General features: G+C 42.5%; 1 protein-coding gene across 2 annotated transcripts; it reads right to left on the bottom strand.

The window, feature by feature from the left end:
- Positions 1–8,857: 8,857 nt before the first annotated feature.
- On the bottom strand, positions 8,858–14,450 carry ZBTB1 (zinc finger and BTB domain containing 1). 2 transcript variants are annotated; one of them, XM_063440143.1, is made up of 2 exons: positions 14,288–14,450; positions 8,858–11,344 (listed from the first exon to the last, which is right to left on the bottom strand). In XM_063440143.1, exons 1-2 carry the CDS (start codon positions 14,353–14,355, stop codon positions 9,238–9,240), a joined length of 2,175 nt encoding a protein of 724 aa, XP_063296213.1. In that variant the 5' UTR covers positions 14,356–14,450; the 3' UTR covers positions 8,858–9,237. The 2 variants fall into 2 exon arrangements, with proteins under 2 accessions (XP_063296213.1, XP_063296214.1); XM_063440144.1 differs by having other exon boundaries at positions 8,858–11,341.
- Between the last annotated feature and the right edge of the window lie 7,982 nt (positions 14,451–22,432).

The following is a 22,432-nucleotide window of genomic DNA, read 5'->3' as shown; positions in this document are numbered from 1 at the left end:
ATGGAAATATGCACAATTAGAACAATGCTTCCAGTTTGGCTGCTTTGACCTGAAATTTGAATTCACGTAAAATGCTGATGTTTAAGTTAACAATGGTTAACTATGGCAGTTAAACAAACAAGGTTAACCATGGCAGGATGGAAAACAAATTTCAGCTAAAATTCTCAGTAGCAATATAAAGGTCAGCCTGACTGCCGCATTTATGTTTGTCATATCTCGGGAGTTCTTTTAGAATCGTGTGTAACGGAGTTCCCTGTACCCCTGGCTGTGTACCTCAGCCAAGGACCGCTTCTTAGCTGGAACAGGGGACAAATCGCAGCACTTCTGCCCACAGTTTCCGTGGCTTGACTGGGGTCCTGGAGTCGAATGGGGAATTTGCTCTAGACACCCCCAGGCACTGGACGACACTCTATTAAACTCAATTAACTCCAGGTACAAAAGACACACATTTCCCAAACACCACAAAAGTACCTTAAACATACATAAAACCCCACAAAGGTTAGATCCCTTGATAGCTCCGATCTGGGTGACCAACATATCCAAAAATCACCCAGATCGGTTCAGGAATTTCCTGGAAGTCATAATTTGACTGACCGCACGCATGGTCTCATGCCCAAAACAGTTCCAGAGAATCAGGGCTTGCAATCGGTCTGGTTCGACAGTTTAAAAACCAAAATACCGAACATACTTAACCCCTTAAGGACCAAACCTCTGGAATAAAAGGGAATCATGACATGTCACACATGTCATGTGTCCTTAAGGGGTTAATGTTCTTACCCTGGAACTTGTTCCCCTTGTTTGTGGGGACTTTTCCACCGAACAGTGTCTTTCTAAGTGTTGTAGAACCAAATGCAGGCGTTCATGAAAGTCCAGCGGTGTTCGGGAGTTACAGTGTCCGAAAATAGTTCCATGAACTTGACGACCAAACACCACTGCCTGTGATCATGCAAACAAGATGGCCGCCACCTCGTGGTCATCCATAGGAATTGCAGCCACCCAGACGAACACTTAGAACACTGCGGTGGAAATTTCTACAAAGTATCGATTAGGCTTAACAAGCTCCAAGGTGGTCTCCGGTTCGTGCAGCTGCTCGGTTCTCGAACCATATAGTCCATATACACGAACGGAGACTTTTACGTCACATTTTACAGGGTCCAGTCTGTGGGCAGGAGGCTCTCAAGCAGGCTCCTCCAGAAACTTGTGGCAAACTCACTTGGAAATGGGGAGTTTGCCACAATGTGCTTCTCTGTCTTTTCTACACGTTCAACTAGAAGGCACGGATTATAGGTATATTTTTAACACAACAGAATTGGTCATGTTTCTGCAGGGAGACATTCCTTGAGAAAAACCTTGTAGCAGGAGAACAATGATGGTGGGTTGTTAAACTGAGATTTCACCTACAGCATAAGATAGGTTGAGGAATTCTCAACTCAAACAGGTTGTGGTATCAGATTATGTACAGATTTTTAAACAATGTCTAGGGCAGGGGTTCTCAACCCAGTCCTCAAGGACCCACTACCAGTCCAGTATTTAGGGATTACCTCGGTGTGTCTAAGGTCTTTAGAAAAAGAAGGAAAAAAAACACCTTCAAGTTGAGAACCCCTGGTCTAGAGTTTGCTTGTTTTTTGTTTTTCTTACAAATATTTAAGGACATTGTTTGTTTTATCCAAGTGGAAATCTTTCAAATAGTTTTTATTATTACATTTTTCAATAACAATACAGAAGAGAAAATAATTATAACCATACACGGGGGGAATACAATGAATAACTATCATCCAATAAAATATTTTATGTGTATATTAAAGCAGTACTACAATAGACATATATAACAGTGGTAACATTTAAATGTTGGTATATTTATTAAAGAATAAAATCAAAATAATATTATACCATCTGGTCTTGTGCAGGTCTAATGAAAAACTTATAGGCCATGACGACCCCTGACGCCTCTTCACAGAGTGTCCATTCATGTTTCACTATGTTCTAAGCAGCAAAAACATTGCACAAAACCTCGGTCATAGATGGAATGGTATCAGACTTCCAATACCTCGGTCATAGATGGAATGGTATCAGGCTTCCAATACCTCGGTCATAGATGGAATGGTATTAGGCTTCCAATACCTCGGTCATAGATGGAATGGTATCAGGCTTCCAATACCTCGGTCATAGATGGAATGGTATTAGGCTTCCAATACCTCGGTCATAGATGGAATGGTATCAGGCTTCCAATACCTCGGTCATAGATGGAATGGTATTAGGCTTCCAATACCTCGGTCATAGATGGAATGGTATCAGGCTTCCAATACCTCGGTCATAGATGGAATGGCATCAGACTTCCAATACCTCGGTCATAGATTGAATGGTATCAGACTTCCAATACGTCAGTCATAGATTGAATGGTATTAGACTTCCAATGCGTCGGTCATAGATGGAATGGTATCAGGCTTCCAATACCCCAATATGCCACAGACTGTGTTATTCCCCGTACTGTAAATAGAAGCCAACTCCACTCCTCGACACTATACTTGTTCAGCTCCCTTTCCCATCCTGTCATATAGTCCAATTTTGGACCAAGTTCCCCAGCATTATAGGCATAGCACAAAGAGAGTGTGTTTCCGATCAGGATCCAAGAGATAAATCTTTTCTAGAGTAGACATGTCAAATTTGCGCTCCTCCAGGACCCGTTTAGAAACTTTAAAATGTTCACTAATTAAATCAACCATCTGTCTATGTACAGTGGCCACAGAGGCGCCCAGGCCAAATTTGGCCAGTAATGGGTAAAAAGATAAAAAATAATTAGACAGAAATAAATCAATACATATGACAGAATGAAAAGGCCAATATTCCACGTCCAGATCAGGTAATGCAGGTTGCAACACCGACAAGGAGGTAGCTCTGGACCAGAAAGTAGAAAGGTTTATCTTTTTATATAACACATCCCAAGCCTTAATAGTGGCTTGGGTAGTTGGAAATGTGTAGAAATCTACACCATTATTTTTATCAAGACTCATATTTTGTTAGAATCCAAGTTACAGCTTTAGATACAATAGTGTCATTAAAGGAACATTATAGTCACCAAAACAACTTTAGCTGTATGACGCAGGTTTAGTGTACAGATTATGCCTCTGAAGTTTCACTGCTCAATTCTCTGCCATTTAGGAGGTAAATCACTTTGGTTTCTGTTTATGCAACCCTAACAACACCTCCCCTGACTGTGACTGACACAGCATCCATGAAAAAAAATGGTTCCATTTTCAAATCAGATGCAACTTACTTTAAAAGTATTTAGCTCCTGCTTTGTGGTATGAGCTTTCATCACACACAAGCGGCTGCTGCAGGGTCTAGCAAGCTATTAACAGAGCAGGAGATAAGAAATTCTAAATTAAACAGCCATACCTCACTCATACAGCCTCCATGAAAAAAATGTTTCTTTTTTTAATCAGATCTTATAGCACAGTTTCTTTACGTTCTTATCTTCTGATTGGTTAATTGATACTTAATCACACACAGGAAGCTACTACAAGCTGCTTGTTAACAGAGATAAGAAATTGTAATTTAAAGACACTGTGCAATAAATAAAGCTTAAACATTAGATCTCACTTTACAGGAAATGTGTAGGGAGGCTGCGTAGGTCTATGGCTGTATAAATTTTAGGAGACACTACAAACCTGCAAAATGTCAGCATGCCACTAGAGGGCAGTGTGACTCAGGATAATGCACCTTTATTTATGCTTTTTATGCATGACCTCTAACACATTCTGTGTGATTTTCTTGGTACATAAAAGGTTCTAAGTTGCACAACTACTAAGATGTCATATTTACAAGTAGGCTTGAGACAGGACTCTGAAAACCTAGTGTACCAGTTTATTTCTGGTAGTCAGATCTAGTCCTGTCATTTTGTCATTTACCCTATGAAATTATTGTTAATAGAGTTTCCATGATAAGAATATTTAGATGATATTTGGCTCTTCTACTTACATTTTAAACTTAATACAGTTAATAATTAAGATTCTCACTTTCTCTAGAAAGTTTCATTTTCTTTACCTTCTTCCTTTGCTACATATCACACTGATTGCGCCAATATAAAGTCAAATTAGTCCACAATTGCTGGGGTTTGTTCTCAACTGGTAACCGTCAAGACTTCAGATGGTGGGAGTACATGAAATTAAAGCAGAAGATAACCAGTGATGGTGCAGAGCGTATGGAATAGGTGCAGGACATACAAGAATAATTAATATGGTATATCACTCACATTTGAGAGAGCTATAAGACCAGCTCTGAGTTTAGCAGCATGCAGCGGTACAATCCCCACTGATGGATATGTAGATCTGGGGGGTTGCTCCCTCAATATGTAGTTTGATATATAAAGGATAAAATGGCAAACAATAGTGCTCACTGTAATCAATATATTGATGGTTGTAAGAATAAGAATATTCTACTCACATGTAGTGGAGCAGTAGATCCTGCTCAGATGGTAGCGCTTGGGTGGTATAATCCCCACCAGGGCTATGATGTTAAGTAGATTGTCCAAGGAGTAGTATCCAAAGTTTGCTTATTCAATATCTTTTTAAGTGCCAGAAACAGAAGTTAAAAATAATAAAAACAAACAAAAGTAAAAAAAGCGTAATAAATGGAAAAACACAACCAGTAAATAATGCCAAATATACTTTAATGCTCTAAAAACAAAAGTTAAAACATAACACGTTTCACCAACTGGGGGGGTACGGGACTTTCTCAACACTTGAGAAAACTCGCCCAGTTGGCGAAACATGTTATGTTGTTTCAACTTTAGTTTTTAAAGCATTCAGAGCTTCCTTGCTTGGCCAAACTCCCAGAAAGATGCTTCACTAATCTACTTATGATGAAGTTCTGTCAATCATATGTATGATAAAACTCTCCCAGTCACCTCCAGGAAGTGATCGGGTCAGATGTCTAGAAGCCGGCGGCGGACTGAGAGGTCTGGTGACTCTGTACACGGGAGATCCACGAGAGAGGAATACTGGGGACGTTTTCACTACAATTTGGTGCAATAAAGTATTTGAAGCATACCTATTGCTGGCATCATTTCCTGCATCACTTACCTATTAAGGGATCTATTGAAGCTGATCAGTCAGAGCAGGCCCATCTGCTCTGTGTTTGTGAGTGTTCCATCATAGTATTTCAATATTCACTGTTTTTATATACTGATTCACACTATGTATCTCTCTGGTTTGGTTTTTTAATCTTTGAGCTGAAGTAGAGTATAGCTATGTGCCCACAGTTCTAAACTACCTATTGATTGTAAGTGTTTCATAAGGACTTCCATAAGGACTTTGGCACAATATTGGAACCATAACAGCTTTTGCACAAGATCACTTTAGTGATTTATGTACACCTTGATGGTTTTAAATAAATAAGAGTTTCACACGATTTTGTAAAATGTCATGTTAGTCTTAAAGACAAAGCACACCTATATTTGTTTTCTATTGTATTGGAGTGTATATTTAGGGGCTATTTGCCCATTGTAGAAGTATTTTGTCTGGACATTTTTAAGCGCCGTTTGTTACTTGTCACTTTATTTGTTTTAATCATATATATGTAGTTAAGTTATAAGTCGTAGTTTTGATTTTGTATCCAGTATATACTTCATCCAGTGGAACCCTGCAGGTTTATTCTCCCCAGCTGATCACAAGCGACCAAGTAGGAATGTTAGCTAAAAAAGGAAATTAGGAAAAACAATAGAACACACGGTTAATAGTCATTTACAATGTTTTTCTTACGTGGAAATTACATAATCAGATGTCCATAGTAGAAAGTAGACAACTGAACTACAACTCCCAGAATCCTTGCTATGCCCAGAAAGCAGCCTTGTGCAGTGATTTGTGGAATATGCGCAGCACAGCCATAGAGATCTATGGGGGCATCTTAGTTGGATAAACCACTTACAGGTCCTGCGGAGCGCACGGTGTAAGCAGTAAAACCTGTGAATTTACAGCAAATATATGAAAAGGGTTTATATTATGTAGGGATCGACCGATTATCGGTCTGGCCGATATTCGGTATTTTTGGCAATATCGGTATCGGCCAATTCAGATACCGATATTGCCAATAATATATAACAGGACCGCCAGACTCATTACAAGCCCGGCGGTCCTGGAGGGGCCCATGTGTTTGTGTAGTGTATGTGTATATAATGGAGTGTGTGTGGGAGGGGGCATTTTTTATTAAATTATTATTATTTTTTATATTTAATTATTATTATTTATTTTTGTTGTCCCCCCTCCCTGCTTGTTTCCTGGCCAGGGAGGGGGGATATAGCAGTCCCTGGTGGTCCAGTGGCAATGGCTGAGCTGTTGGGGGGCCGGCAGCTAGCGTTTACTTTCCTAACAGCAGCTCATCCAGCTCCCCAGTGTAAGTCTCGCGAGACCCGCGGCCGTCAGAGCTTGCCACAGGTTACCATGGCAACGCTCCACGCGGCACGCTGGCCGCGAGACTTACACTGGGGAGCTGGTGGGAGGCAAGTAAACACTTGCTGCCGGCCCCCCCAACAGCTCAGCCATTGCCACTGGACCACCAGGGACTGCTATATCCCCCCTCCCTGGCCAGGCAACAACACTACACAAACACACTGCATTATATACACACTACACAAACACACTGCAGTATATAAACACACTACACAAATACACACACACTCTGCATTCATTACATACACACACTACACAAACACACACACTTTGCATTTAGTATATACAGCATTCACTTTACACAAACTACCCACAGACTACACAAACACTCTGCTTTCATTATATACACACTACACTAATACACACTGCATCCACTACACTAATACACACACTGCATCCACTACACAAACACACACACTGCATCCACTACACAAACACACACACACTACACAAACATACTGCATCCACTACATGTGGCATGTATATTTTGTGCATTTACCTTTAGAAATAGTTTTTATTTTCCAAAATGGTAAATGTACAGAATATCGGCAAATTATATCGGCTATCGGCCTGAAAGTTCACAGAATATCGGTATCAGCTCTAAAAAAATCAATATCGGTCGATCCCTAATATTATGTAGACAAGTATTTTCAATGCATAATATATCATTATTTTAAAAAGACAGCTCCAGCCTGGGTTTTACATAAATGCATGATAGCTTCCGTTGCTTAACATGCATGATGGTGCAAGCCAGGATATACAAAAATATAAATAAATACTGCAAGTTAAACATGCAACGTCAAACTCCTCAATCAGATACAGATTATAAACAGGGGTTCTACTTGCCATTGTCCTTATATTCAGAACAAAATAGATTGCAGGTGAGAAAATCAAACAACAAATCAGTACTATTTCAAATTACGTAAGCCACTGTTTGGGTCAGATTTATTCATTTCAAATTGGAAGTATTTACATTCGTAACCTAAAGGGTTGCTCCAAGCATTATACCCGCTACAGCCCGCCCTAGTGGTTATGATGCCAGGATTACCACCGCCTGGATCCCTTGTAACAGGGAAAACCATTTAGCTGCTCTCTCTCAGCCAACGACTGTCATTCTAACAACAAATTGACAATAGTCAGCTGATAACGCTAGATCCAGATTGGCCCGCTATGACTCTGCTCGGTTACACCTCCATCAGCAGAGGGATTAATCTCTGTATGTGCAGCGTTTCAATACAGACTCCAGGAACTGCGACAACTTAAAATCGCTTAAAGGACCACTCTAGTGCCAGGAAAGCATACTCGTTTTCCTGGCACTAGAGTGCCCTGAGGGTGCCCCCACTCTCAGGGACCCCCTCCCGCCCGGCTCTGGAAAGGGGAAAAGGGTTAAAACTTACCTTTTTCCAGCGCTGGGCGGGGAGCTCTCCTCCTCCTCTCCGCCTCCGTTCCTCCCCGTCGGCTGAATGCGCACGCGCGGCAAGAGCTGCGCGCGCATTCAGCCGGTCGCATAGGAAAGCATTCATAATGCTTTCCTATGGACGCTTGCGTGCTCTCACTGTGATTTTCACAGTGATAATCATGCAAGCGCCTCTAGCAGCTGTCAGTGAGACAGCCACTAGAGGATTAGGGGGAAGGCTTAACCGTTCACAAACATAGCAGTTTCTCTGAAACTGCTATGTTTATAAAAAAATTAGTTAACCCTAGCTGGACCTGGCACCCATACCACTTCATTAAGCTGAAGTGGTCTGGGTGCCTAGAGTGGTCCTTTAAGTGGTTGTGGTACTCGGAGTAACTTTTGAATAATTAACCAAGGTCCTTGGATCGTGGTTAGAGGAGTCACAGTATTGTATATTTGTACTCTTTAGTCTTCATTCTTACTCGTGTGCATATTATTGAAGAGAACTAATAAGATTCGGCATTACCCATCCATATATTTTATTGTTAATCATACAATGCTTTACTAAGTACATTCATATATTCCATATTTACTAGATTCATTCATTTATCTGAAATAGCGCTCACTGATTTAACTTTGATCAAAAAGCCAGCATCCTACCCTGTATGACTTAGAAAGTTGTCTTAGAAAATAAAAGACAAGCAAACGCACTGGAAGACCCAAACAATTTCTTAAAAATAACAGTATTGCAGGTCATGTACCAATTAACAAAACCCATTTTCACAGAAAGAGCAACATATACACAGGAGTCAGGTCACCCAATAACCAGATTATGAAAAAAAAGAAATAAGATTTTAAATTGAAAAAATTTAAAAATAAACATTTGGTAGTTTTCAATGTATTAATGTTTCTTTGTGTTAACTTAAAGAAATTTATTTTTATTTTTTTAAATATATCCCCCTCCAACACTAACTGATCTGAAAATATGCCCCATAAATATGCATTATGTTATAAATCTAAAAAGGGCTAAATCAATACTTTGTAAAAAGGTAGATTTAGATAACATATTGTAACAAAGTCATATAGAAACTGGAAGATCATATCACATTTACAAAAAGAGTGCAATTATATGGGAAAAAATATTTGTAACTTTGAGATTTAGAATTGATATAGAATTAGAGATCAATGCAAGTAGGCTGTTTTGATAAACGCATACTAGAAGACCTTGGCTGAAGCAAACAAACAAAGTGGCTTCTGCTAGAAGATACTTTTATAAATATATATTAAAATAATATACATGTATATATATTTCAAACTTGAAATTGTTCGAATTTTATTTCTTAAACATGAAGACCAATCCACAGGAGTGTTCATCGTTTGGTGTGCTTGCACGGTCTAGGTTTTTTTAAAATGCTTAGAATTATAGTGGAATCTCATGTCTTTTCTCAAGTTAAACTTTGCACCACAAACTCCACAAGTGTACAGATGTATATCCATGTGTTCACTTAGAAGGTCGTTATTTGGGAATATCTGAAAGCAGACTTGACATATAGTTTCTCCGGCTGCCAAGTGAGAGATCATGTGACGGACATGGTCATGTTTTCTGAAGTTGCCCTGTTCACACACCGAGCAGACGTAGCGAGCCATTCCCGTGTGCATATCATTATGCAGTCGCAATTGGCGCTCTCTCAAAAATTGTTTTCCGCAGGTTTGGCATGAAAACTGCTTTTCCTTTGTGTGAACTGTAAAATGCTCTCGCAAGTGGCAACGCTGGTAAAATCCTTTACCGCAAATGTTGCAAAAATGTTTTCTCCTGTGATCGCGATCGTTCTCATCCAAAACAGAATTCCTGTAAACTTCGTTATCCAAACACTGAGACATATGTTCCACCACCAGGTTTTCAGACTCAAACCGCTGCCCACAGTTTGGACAGCGAAAAGGGCTGCCTGCATGTTTATAGAGTTGCTTTTTAATATTGTTGTTTTTTGGAATGTTGCTGTCGTCTATGTCCGTCCACATATCCACCACGACATCTCCTGCTGTAGAAGGCTCCTCTGCATGATCATCAAAATGTATTCTTTCCTCATTGTTTGCATTGTCACTTTCCATTTGGTCTGGGGTTACACCACATCTTTGTGCATGTTCCTGTAACTGTCTACCTTTTACAAGGATTTGTCCACATTTTCCACATGCACATATATTTTCTAAATGTTTGGATAAATAATGAGAAGAGAGGTCCTCTTCTGTAATTGATAAGCCACATAGTTCACACACTGTATCGGCTGAATCGTCAGCCTCTGGAGTTAATTTCTGATTCAGATATTGCATATTTTTTCTGCACTGTATATCCTTTTGCTGTGAATTTGTTGATAGCTGGCTTCTTATACATGACTCAATTGCATTTTTATTATAATCCTCACCAACATAGTAAGCACTGAGGGATTCGTCTGGCTCGTCTTCTAGATCATCAATATCGGAAGACTCCAAGAAATCTTTATCAGAGATTTTAACAATGTTTATATCATCCATTTCAACCAGTGAATTCTCATCCGACTCAATTTTGATTATTACTGGATTTTTAACTGTAGTGTCAACGACTGAATTTTTCGGTTTGCCCAACTTAACTCCTGAGTTTTTTGTACTTGTAGAAGATGAAGATTCCTCTATAGATTGACTTGAATCTACTTTGCATCTGTTATCTTGAGATGGAGAAAGCTTGGGATTTGGAGAATCTCTCTCATTTTGGTCGCTACTACAAGACTCTTTGTTTTGGTAAGAGTGACGGTTGGTGCATGTTTGAACATGCTCATCTAGAAGTTTCTCACAACTGAACACAAAGCCACAACTGTCACATGTGTAACTTCTCCCAAAACGCCGTGACACACGCTCCCTCGTGTTCGAAACTTTGGAAATAGGAGTTTTCTTACAGGCATCATGTGTCTGCTTCCGCATGTCAACCTTCTTCTCCTGTAGCACATTCATTGACAAAGAGGGTTCCGAAGTCCATCTACTGGGCTCCTCTCCACTCTTCGATATGGTTTCCTCATACATGCGAACTCCAAAAAACATTTTACTACTGACACTACTTGAAGCAGAGGATGAGCATCTAAAACTCGAGCTGTCCAGGTCTTGTATATCTTCCAAGCTACCAGGGATCACATACAGCTGTAAGTAGCTCATGGCATTCCTGAGTTGTTCAAAGTCTTCTGGGGCGGTCAGTATTTTCCCCAAGTACATAAACTGCAAGATGAGATCAAAACACTCGGCACTGATTTTTGTGCTGCTGAGGTTAAGTTGTGCACCTGCATGCTGTTGATTTATGAACATCATTTTAAAATAAGAGCTACAGGCCGCTAAGACGGCTTTGTGAGCCTGAAAGTAGATGTCATCAATAGCTATACAACAGTCACAGAGAAATCCCCACTCCCGTTGGCTGTATAGCTGTTGCAGGACATAACTGCAATGGCTTGCTCTCTCCATTATCTTGTTCTTTCGACAACTTCTGAAAGTAGAAGGGAAAAAGAACAAAAGATTTTTTTGTTACAAGGTTTTAAATGGCAAATGAACAGTATGCAAATAAGTAAGCGATACATTTTTTTTAGAGTAAAACTCCTTATCTTCAGTCAACAGGTAAAAGAGGACAAACGAGGAGTCTCTCAAGTCTGAATAATCTATACATCGCCATTTAGGAAGTGGATTTATTGTACGCACACCAATAAAATGACTGGATCTCACTCAATTAAGTTTCTAGATTCTGCAAGTCCTAGATCACTGGTCTGTAATTACGACAATGTATTAACGGTGGGAAAGGAAGTGCCCGCCCGTTACCCTGTATTTGATGCAAGATTTCAGTTAGAAACATGCTGGCGCTGAAGTAAAATATTTGGTTACCTCGTTTACAAAATTTATTGGGGCTGTACACACAATTTACAATGGACTAGAGAAAAAGTGCTATAAAACAGAGATAAGAAAAAAGATCAAACACTCACTAGCTGGCAATTTTTGTATCATTTATTTATCACGGTAACAATGTACGTTGTTGTTATACAGTACATGTCGTTCATGGTGCAATATACCACTCAAAGATATTCTATTTGAAATGTCAGCTTTTACACATATACCAATAGGAACCACACTCACACTCCACAAAAACCAAAAGTGCTAAACTAGACTATGGGCAAGCACAAGCCCCACAGCAATAGATAGCAGCAGAGAAGAGGTCCAGGCACTCTGGCACGTTTATTTGAACGTTCGGAACACTGCAACGTTTTGACCCAAGATTGGGTCTTTGTCAAGCTTGACAAAGATCCAATCTTGGGTCGAAACACTGAAGTATTCTTTGTGTTCAAATAAACGTGCCTAAAGCCATTGGAGTGCTTGGACCTCTTCGATGCTATTGGTATCTATTGCTTTTACACATAGACCATTTAAACTTAAAATAAATATTGTTCAGTACGTACAGTTGTTATTTCATGAAGTGGTGAGGCCTTACGCATGATGTTAATTTTTGTGTAATGGTGTAAAAGCTAAAGGAATAATCTAAAAACCATCACCACTACAGCATAATGAATGCCCAATGCCCCTCTGTAAGTAGTCAAACTATTTGCTAATGGTTTGACAACTTACTCGGGTGCTTCCTACTACAGAGAGGCACAAAGCGGTTCTCGGCTGAGCCCAGGAAAGTAGTCAGTGGAGGAGGTGGACATCACGCAATTTGTCAAAACATTAGCAAACAGTCTGATTACATACATGGGGGAGGAGTCAAGTCATTCCAGGCACCATAACTACTACAGAGCACAGTTTGTTTAAATAGAAATAAAACCCAAACCACTAGCCTTTCTTTGTGCTATAGGAACCTAAAGAAGCACTGACAAAGCGGGTTGTCTTTGGTTGCATGTTTTGTTTTTAAAAAACGAAATATCCGCTAATCATGATATACTACCACAAGCCCTCTCGTTCCTCAGCAATGTTATCTTCTTCCTTATTCAAATCTCCATTACCTGGTGGCTTCATCTACCAGGAGTTGGATCACTGTTGTACTCTTGTGCAAGTCAGAAAGCAGAAGATCTTTCAAAGATGATCTCATACTGGCACAATGAAAGTCCGTAGCCATCTCTTGCACATAGAGTGAGATGGTGCCTGTTCCAAAGTTTTGCCAAAAAACATTTCTATGCATGCATATCTTCTGATTGTGTTGAAAATTGTCAATGCAATCTACAAGGGTTTTAAGATTAATCCTCCATAAAATAATAAAAAAGTGCTAGTGCTGCATTAGGACAACGAAAAGAATTGTCATAATTAAATTTAAGGGTTATGGAGAGTTCAAAAGCTATAACTACAAATTCTATGAACGTGTGAGGTTATTACAGAATCTAAGACCAAATAAAGCTGTGTTAGAAATAAAAGCTGGTCTATTTTCTTCTAACCACAACTCGCTGTTTACATAATAACTAACCCTCCCCCTCAATCTCTGGTCATTTATTTCCATTCATTTCATAACCACAGTGATACTTTCTTATTGTTATACATTAGCATTAGGGAGGAAATTCGTAAAAGCAAAATAAATGAATGCAAATAAATCATGTTAAATTTTATATAATGGCCAATCCGAAACCAACCCTAAATGTTCACCAATAAAATATAAACATACTGCGTAGTACTCATTGACCTCTACCCTCCTCATGCACTACAACTCCCACAATTCCCTGTCATTCTAAGACATCTTATAAGTTCTAAAGTAGCACAACACCCAGTAAGTACAATGAAAGTTTGACAAAATGCTGGTCACCCATATGCAAGCCTCTATTTTTTCCATGTATTGTTTTGCAAATATTTTAAAGCGTGATCTGTTAAAATACTAGTAACTGGCCATCTCCAGCCTGTTATGGCTCTTTAAATGGTAGCTGTGTGCTTTGAGGTCACAGTCAGATGGTAAATTCTTTTTTTTTTTCTGTGAAATGGAAGCATTCTGAAATGAAACCACTGACTGATGAGAAGCTTCTTCCTCTTACTCGGTTTGATCAGGTGCCACTTGGTTGGCTCAGCCTGCTATGCAGTATCATTCTATAAAGCTGCTATGAACTGCACCTCTCATGGAGCTCAGCCAGCCATCAGAGTAGCACAGGACTAGCACTGCATGCCTACAGTACCTGGAATAATAACCTGCTCTATATTACAGCTGACATGGAGATGGGTGGCACTGGTCCCATGACCCCTCTTAAGTCACTTCCTATTTGCAGCCAATAGCAAGCAGTCTGCGAGTTGCATTTCCCAGACCTGTCAATCAAAACTGCAACCCAGGAAACTCACCTTCCTCTGAATAATGGGATAGTGTTAATTAACCCCTTGTGTACAGATCCTGCCCTCTCTCACTGTGCACACACCTGGCTGTGGGGGGTAACATGCTACATGGCATTCCAAACAAACATTGTATCTCCCCACTCACCCTGCTGGGACATTAGGGATGGCAGGCAGGTCCTGGAGCCCTGGGAGAGCAGGAAGCACGCTTTGCATGCGGTAGACTTGCTGGAAGTGTTCTGCAGTAACCGGGGACTGTACCCAAGGACAGCGAGGACCCTCCCAGCCTCGAGAGTATTGAGGGGGAGGCTACACTGTGCTTCTTCCGTTTGGAACGCTTGAACAGTGCGCATACGCCACCTGCTGGCCTTATTCAGTATTGCACTTATTTAGTTAGTATTATGAATCTTTCCCTAATGATACAATGTAATAAAAATAAACAACAATAGAATTAGACAATTGAGAGAGGTTTATCAAGGCTAAACATGTGCTATTCTGGGTGCTAAGCGGTGAGAGGCTGTTGGGGTCAGTTGTATCGCTTAAGCTTCATGTATTAAATTATATATATTGATTAAAGGCTTTTTAGCTGGCTCCGTGAAATGTTTTAAATTGCTTAACGCCTGCTAAGCGCGTACTGAACCGCACCCTGAGATGTGCTGAGCAGGCTCGCTTATCTACCCCTAACATACGGAATTGTGTGTAATGTTAGAACTGCTGAGTTTGCAAAGTAAACTGTGCCAACTGTGATTGGCTGAATAATGTGTATCACCCTAGACTGAAAAATCTATATATCCCCTTTGCTGTGGGGAATTAAACGGAGAGGCTTGATTGAAATACATTACGTTGTCCTGTGTGTGTTATTTCTAACGGCCTTTTCCCAAATCTGGGAGAGATATGAGAAAAGCAGAAACTCTGTGACACCATTGGAGTTTGAGACCTGAGAAATATCCAGCCTTACAGAGACATTATATTGGTTTCCATGGCGATGGCTCCTTATTTAACACTTTGCTACTAATGACACCTGCTTATACCTTGATAAATTTCCCGCAGTGTGCTACAGGAGGAAGGAGAATTAATGTTTCACAGTCTTAATTAAGTAGTTTATATTTACACAAAAAGTAAAATAATTTGGGATATCATATACGTAGGGAGCTTGGAGTTTTCATGCAGATACCTCTGGTTGAGATGGTGCCAGGCTATGTGACATGACATCCCCTTATATATGAATGTAGCAGATAAGAACTTCATTGCATACTGCAGTTTGACAAGAAAGTCCTGCCCCTGTCCTGACATACCTGGTTGGTGCTTTGATGGTCAGCTTCCTTCATTACACACACACTTTTTTAATAGCACACTGTGTACGACTAGCGGTGGTGGGAGAGGGGGGAATATCTAGCGTCTTCCAAGACAATACTCTCCAACTTTATTTATTCTATTTAAAACACATTATAAAAAAGATTACTCAATTGGAGCAACCTTAAAGGACACTATATTCACCAAGACCACTTCATGTCGTTGAAGTGATCTGGGTGCATTGTTTCTGTTCCTTTAATCCTGCAATGTAAAACATTAGTTTTACAGAATCTGCAATGTTAACAATGCATGGTTAAGACTGCCTGTAGTGGCAAGATTCTTTTATTTCAGGAATTATACAAAAGGATTTGAAGGAAGACAGATGGGGTTCCTATATTCAAAAAGAGTTATAGACCTGTGATTTTAAAGGAAAACCTTTAGTGCTACAAAAACAAAGTTGTTTTTCTAGCACTATAGCTTCCTAAAGCTAAAGTGGTCTGTTGCCTATAGTGTCCCTTTAACTTATGTGGCTGGAAAAGTAATTGAAGGACAGGGCATTCGCCTAGGGTGCCAGCCTGCTGGTGGTGCCCACCGGGAGGTTTCCTGGTGGGCTGCCTACTCCTGTCTGGGGCTGCAGCGCTGGGCGAGCGGCTCTTGAGCCGCCCCCAGTGCCGGGCCGATCCTCAAGGAGACTGAAGGTGGGGGCGCCGAGAGGAGCCCTATCACAGGGGGGCCAGAAGGTGGGCATCTGGCAACCTCAGGGCGCCCCCGTAGCTGTGCTCAGTAAGACAGAGCAGTCACCTGCTTACCTTGATGGCAGATGCCTGCTCTGCCAACAAATGCCAGTGTCCATTCGGAGGAGAGGGGGAAGGAGAAGCCAGACAGCGAGGAAGGCTGTTCTTGCAGCCTCTCACTCCTCCCTCGTGCGCCCTCTGTGATGCTGGGAGCCGGAATATGACGTCGTTCTGGCCCCAGCATACTAAACAGCAGGCGGGAGGAGTGAGGAGCTGCCTTACACTGGATCCCAGGGAGGTGAGTGTTTGAATGTCAGTGAGTGTGTGTGTGTGTGTGTGTGTCTGTGAGTAAGTGTTTGGCTGTGTGTCTGTCACACTATGTTAGTGAGTGTGTGTCTGTCAGTGAGTGTATGTATGTCAGTGTGTGTCTGTTTGTCTGTCAGTAAGTGTGTGTCTGTTAGTGAGTGAGTGTAAGTCTGTCAGTGACTGTATGTCTGTTGGTGTCTGTGTGTGTCTGTATCTGTCAGTGAGTAAGTATATGTCTGTCAGTGAGTGTGTGTGTTTGTGTGCCTGTCAGTGAGTGAGTGTAAGTCTGTCAGTGAGTTTCCGTGTGTGTGTCAGTGAGTGAGTGTCTGTCAGTGAGTGTCTGCCAGTGAGTGTGTGTGTGTCGGTCAGTGAGTGAGTGACATGAGGGGGCGGCAAAATAGATCTTTGCCTAGGGCGGCAGAAATTCTTGCACCGGCCCTGTTGAAGGATTATTAAGAGACAGTATTCAAGAATTAATTGGGAAGAACATTGTTATTAGCAATAATCAGCATTGTTTTATGAAACATGTCATTTTAAACTAACTTAATTGCATTCTACGAACAAGCAAGTAGAAGTACAGATTAGGGTGTTGCAGTGGATGTGATCTGCTTGGATTTTGCTAGGCGCTCCAATGGCAAATGAAAATTAATGTACCGTATATACTCGAGTATAAGCCGACCCGAATATAAGCCGAGGCCCCTAATTTTATCCCAAAAAACTGGGAAAACGTATTGACTCGAGTATAAGACTAGGGTGGGAAATGCAGCAGCTACTGGTAAATTTCTAAATAAAATTAGATCCTAAAAAAAATATATTAATTGAATATTTATTTACAGTGTGTGTATAATGAATGCAGTGTGTGCGTATGTGTGTGTGTATGAGTGCAGCGTGTGTGTATGAGTGCAGTGTGTGTATGAGTGCAGTGTGTGTGTGCATGAATGCAGTGTGTGTGTGCATGAATGCAGTGTGTGAATGCAGTGTGTGCAGGGCCGGTGCAAGGATATTTGCCGCCGTAGGCAAAACATTTTTTGCCGCCCCCTCCCCCCCCATATGTCCTGACTTCCCCTCCTCCTCCCTCAGTGGTCCTTACCTCCCCACCCCCGTGTTCCTTCACTCCCCCCCCCCCAGTGGTCCTGACTCACCCCTCCCCTAGTGGTCCTTACCCTCCCCTCCCCTAGTGGTCCTTACTTCCCCCTCCCCTCCCATAGTGGTCCTTATCCCACCCCCTCCCTCTCATAGTGGTCCTTATCCCCCTTCTCCCTCCCATAGTGTTCCTTATCCCCCCCCATCCCTCCCATAGTGGTCCATATACCCCCCCCCTCCCTCCCATAATGGTCCTTATACCCCCCCTCCCTCCCATAGTGGTCCTTATCCCACCCCCTCCCATAGTGGTCCTTATACCCCCCCTCCCTCCCATAGTGGTCCTTATACCCCCCTCCCTCCAATAGTGGTCCTTATCCCCCCCTCCCTCCCATAGTGGTCCTTATACCCCCCTCCCTCCCATAGTGGTCCTTACCCTCCCCCCTCCCTCCCATAGTGGTCCTTACCCCCCCCCTCCCCTCCCTCCCATAGTGGTCCTTATACCCCCCCTCCCTCCCATAGCGGTCCTTATACCCCCCTCCCTCCCATAGCGGTCCTTATACCCCCCTCCCATAGCGGTCCTTATACCCCCCTCCCTCCCATAGTGGTCCTTATACACCCCCCCCCTCCCATAGTGGTCCTTATACCCCTTTTTTTTATTATTAATTTTTTTTTATTATTTTATTTCTTATTTTATTTATATATTTTTTTTCGTCCCCCCTCCCTGCTTGATATATGGCAGGGAGGGGGGCTCTCCTTCCCTGGTGGTCCAGTGGGATTGGTAGTTCAGTGGGGGGAGAGGGGGGCTGGCAGAGCTGTACTTACCTTTCCTGCAGCTCCTGTCAGCTCTCTCCTCCTCCGCGCGGTCTGTGCAGCTCCCTCTGTCAGCTCCCAGTGTAAGTCTCGCGAGAGCCGCGGCTCTCGCAAGACTTACACTGGGAGCTGACCGAGGTGCTGAACGGACGGCGCGGAGGAGGAGAGAGCTGACAGGAGCTGCAGGACAGGTAAGTACAGCTCTGCCAGCCCCCCTCTCCCCCCAGTCTGTATTATGGCAATGCAAATTGCCATAATACAGACTCTGACTCGAGTATAAGCCGAGTTGGGGTTTTTCAGCCCAAAAAATGGGCTGAAAAACTCGGCTTATACTCGAGTATATACGGTAGATAAATGCAGTTATGCACTTCAGAGTAAAGAATGCAGAAGCAATTTACACCCTAAAAACGGTAGTGAATTAACTGAATAACAGCACACGAGAAGGATTTGAGAATTCTTATAGACAACAAGCAACAATATGCAATGTCAATCGGCAGTTGCTAAGGCCAGTAAGGTATTGTCATGTATAAAACGTGCATTCATTCTCAGGATAAAAATATAATTATAACTCTTTATAAATTACTGGTAAGGCCACACCATGAATATGCTGTGCATTTTGGGCTGCTGTTCTAAAGTAGGATATTATGGCACTAGAAAAAGTGAAGAGCCGCGCTTCAAAATTAATAAAAGGAATTGAAAATTTTTAAAACAAATTTAAAACTGTTTAGTATAGAAAAATGACCCCTCAGAGGCGTTATGATACAATTATACAAATATATTAGGGGACCAATATAAACCTTTGTCTGGAAATCTATTCATAAACAGGACAAGAGATCACACATTTAGACTGGAAGAAAGGAGATTTAGTTCAATGCAAAGGAAAGGGTTTTTGTATGTTTTGCACTAAAAACAATAAGTATGTGGATTCTCTACCTGAGGAGGTGATTTTATCAGAGTCTGTAAAGATGTTTAAACAGCAACTGGATAAATATTATTATTATTATTATTAGTATGATATTTATAGAGCGCCGTCAAATTCTGTAGCGCTTTACAATGGGTGGACAAACAGACATGTAGTTGTAACCAGACAAGTTGGACACACAGGAACAGAGGGGTTGAGGGCCCTGCTCAATGAGCTTACATGCTAGAAGGAGTGGGGACACAAAAGGTAAGGATAGTATTAGACTAGTGACAGTTGCAGAAGAGGAATCAGTTGGGAGCTATTAACAGTTTAATTGATACGCTTTTATGAAGAAGTGGGTTTTTAACGATTTTTTGAAGGAGTGGAGACTGGGTGAGCATCTAACGGAGGAGGGAAGCAAGTTCCACAGGGACGGTGCAGCCCTCGAGAAATCTTGAAGGCGAGCATCAGAGGTGGGAGTACGGACAGAAGATAGACGTAAGTCTTCAGCAGATCGTAAGGGTCTAGACGGGACATACTTGTGTATAAGGGAGGATAGATAGGTGGGAGCAGCATTATGTAGAGATTTGAAAGCAAGAACCAGAATTTTAAATTGAGCTCTATATTTTATAGGAAGCCAATGTAGGGACTGACAGAAGGGTGAGGCATGGGAGGTAAGTCTTTAGCAGATCGTAAGGGCCTAGAATACTTGCAAAACCATAATATTCAAGGACCTAATTTATCATTTGTGGGATAATGGCTTCTTGATCCAAGGAGATTTGACTGCCATTCTGGGGTCAAGAATTAATTTTTGGGGGTAAAGCCCCAGGCCCGGATGGCTTTGATGGCTCCTACTATAAAACGTTCCAGGACCAACTCATACCATATATGGCCGCAATGTACAAAGACTGGACAGAGGGGGACGCACCCAAAGCGGACCTAACCACGGCAGACATAGCCCTCATCCCCAAACCCGACAGAGACAACACCAATGTAGCAAATTACCGCCCCATATCCCTGATAAACTTTGACTTAAAAGTGTATGCAAAAATCCTGGCCATCAGACTCAACTCAGTGCTGACTGGACTCGTGCACGCGGATCAGGTGGGATTTGTCCCGACCAGGCAACTTTACGAAAACACAAGACGCGCAGTGGACCTGATATGGTGGGCAAACGAGACCCGAAGGCCTTCTCTGATTCTTTCTCTGGACGCGGAGAAGGCCTTTGACAGAATCCAATGGCCCTACATGTTCGCGGTCCTGGAGAGGCTACAGCTACCCCCTAGATTCATACAGGCCACCCGAGCGCTTTACGCGGCCCCCAGAGCCCAAATCTCTCTCCCCGGTACAGCCCCTCGGCCCTTCGATCTTAAAAACGGTACCCGACAGGGTTGCCCCCTCTCCCCTCTCTTGTTCATACTTGCGCTTGAACCCCTACTGCATATGATCAGAACAGAGAGGGGAATTGAGGGCGTCAAAATCGAGGCTGAGGAATTTAAAATCTCGGCATATGCGGACGACGTGCTGCTTACAATCACAGACCCCACAAATTCGATCCCACATCTTATCCGCATCTTAAGTGCGTACCAATTAGTGTCCGGCTTTAAAATAAACATGGAGAAGTCGGTGGGTATGCCCCTGGGCCTCTCCGACGAGGAGATCCGGTGGCTGCGACAAACGACTAACCTAAAAATCAGTACGCAAGCCATCAAATACCTGGGAGTCAAACTCACACCAAACTACGCGGACCTTTATGCCGAAAACCACCAAAAGTTGCTAAGCACCCTAAGACAGGACCTAGAGAGGTGGCACGATAGACCCATTTCATGGTTGGGTAGGCTGCACACTATTAAAATGAATCTCATGCCGCGACTGCTGTTCCTTTTCCAGGCGTTGCCAGTGGCGGTCTCAAAAAACAACCTACAACCACTCCAAACAGCAGTAGACAACTTCGTATGGGCAGGGAAAAGACACCGAGTAGCAAGACATACAATGCACACTCCCAAGAGCAGAGGAGGCCTGGGCCTGCCTAACCTCCATCTGTACTACCTTTCGGCTCACCTAGCACAGATAATCGAATGGCACTCACCACCTGACAGACACAGGTGGGTGGACATAGAAACGCTCCTAATGAGAACAGACTTGCCGCAATTCTGGATATGGGTACCAAAAGCTGACCGACCCGACTTGCACACTACCTGCCCGGCCATCTTAAATTCCATCAAAATCTGGAACGCCACGGCTCATAAATATGCACTCACATACCCCACATCACCCCTGACCCCATACCTCCGAAACAAAGCGTTCCCCCCAGGAATGTCCCCAAGGGACTTCCGAGGCCTGGAAGACACGGGAATCCAACGCTACTGCCAACTATTTCAGGCTAATGTATTCCGTACATACGAAAACCTGACAACCCTGGCACCGCTAACCACAAAATATTACTTTAGATATATGCAGCTTAGGGACTTTGCCAAAACACCTGCGGTGGCACAAGCAGCCAACCTCCGGCCCACCTTCTTTGAAACACTCTGTGTGTCTGATGAATCGCGTACCGGCCTTATCACACGTCTCTATGTCCAATTAAGCGCACCCACAAAGAACACACAAACACCTTCATACATACTACAGTGGGAAGCAGACCTCAATCAAACACTGGAAGCAGGGGAATGGCAGGACATCTGGGAGGCGGCAGCCAAGTCCTCCATCTGTGTGGTACACCAGGAACAGTGTTACAAGACACTCATGAGATGGTACACGACCCCTGTGCAACTGAACAGAATGGGTAAGACACCTACAGACACATGCTGGAGAGGGTGTGGGGAAAAGGGGACCTATCTGCACATGTGGTGGACATGCCCGAGACTTACCCGGTACTGGGATGAGGTGGCCAAACTCTTGACAACAATCCTCAAACGACCAATAAGACCAGATCCATGGACATTTCTAATAGCCAAACCGATAGACACACTACCCAACAAAGACCAAAAGCTCCTAAACAAAATAACTCTAGCAGCCAGAAGGGCTTTGGCACTGGTGTGGCTCCAGGCAGACACCCCACACATGGAAAAGGTAATACAAAACATTAAAGAAGCATGTCTCATGGACAGGCTGACAGCTCAGGTCCGGGACACATACCCACGCTTCCTCAAAGTATGGGAACCGT

Source organism: Pelobates fuscus, chromosome 13 (assembly GCF_036172605.1).
Source record: "Pelobates fuscus isolate aPelFus1 chromosome 13, aPelFus1.pri, whole genome shotgun sequence".
Taxonomy (NCBI): domain Eukaryota; kingdom Metazoa; phylum Chordata; class Amphibia; order Anura; family Pelobatidae; genus Pelobates; species Pelobates fuscus.
This window is presented reverse-complemented; position numbering and strand designations above follow the sequence as displayed.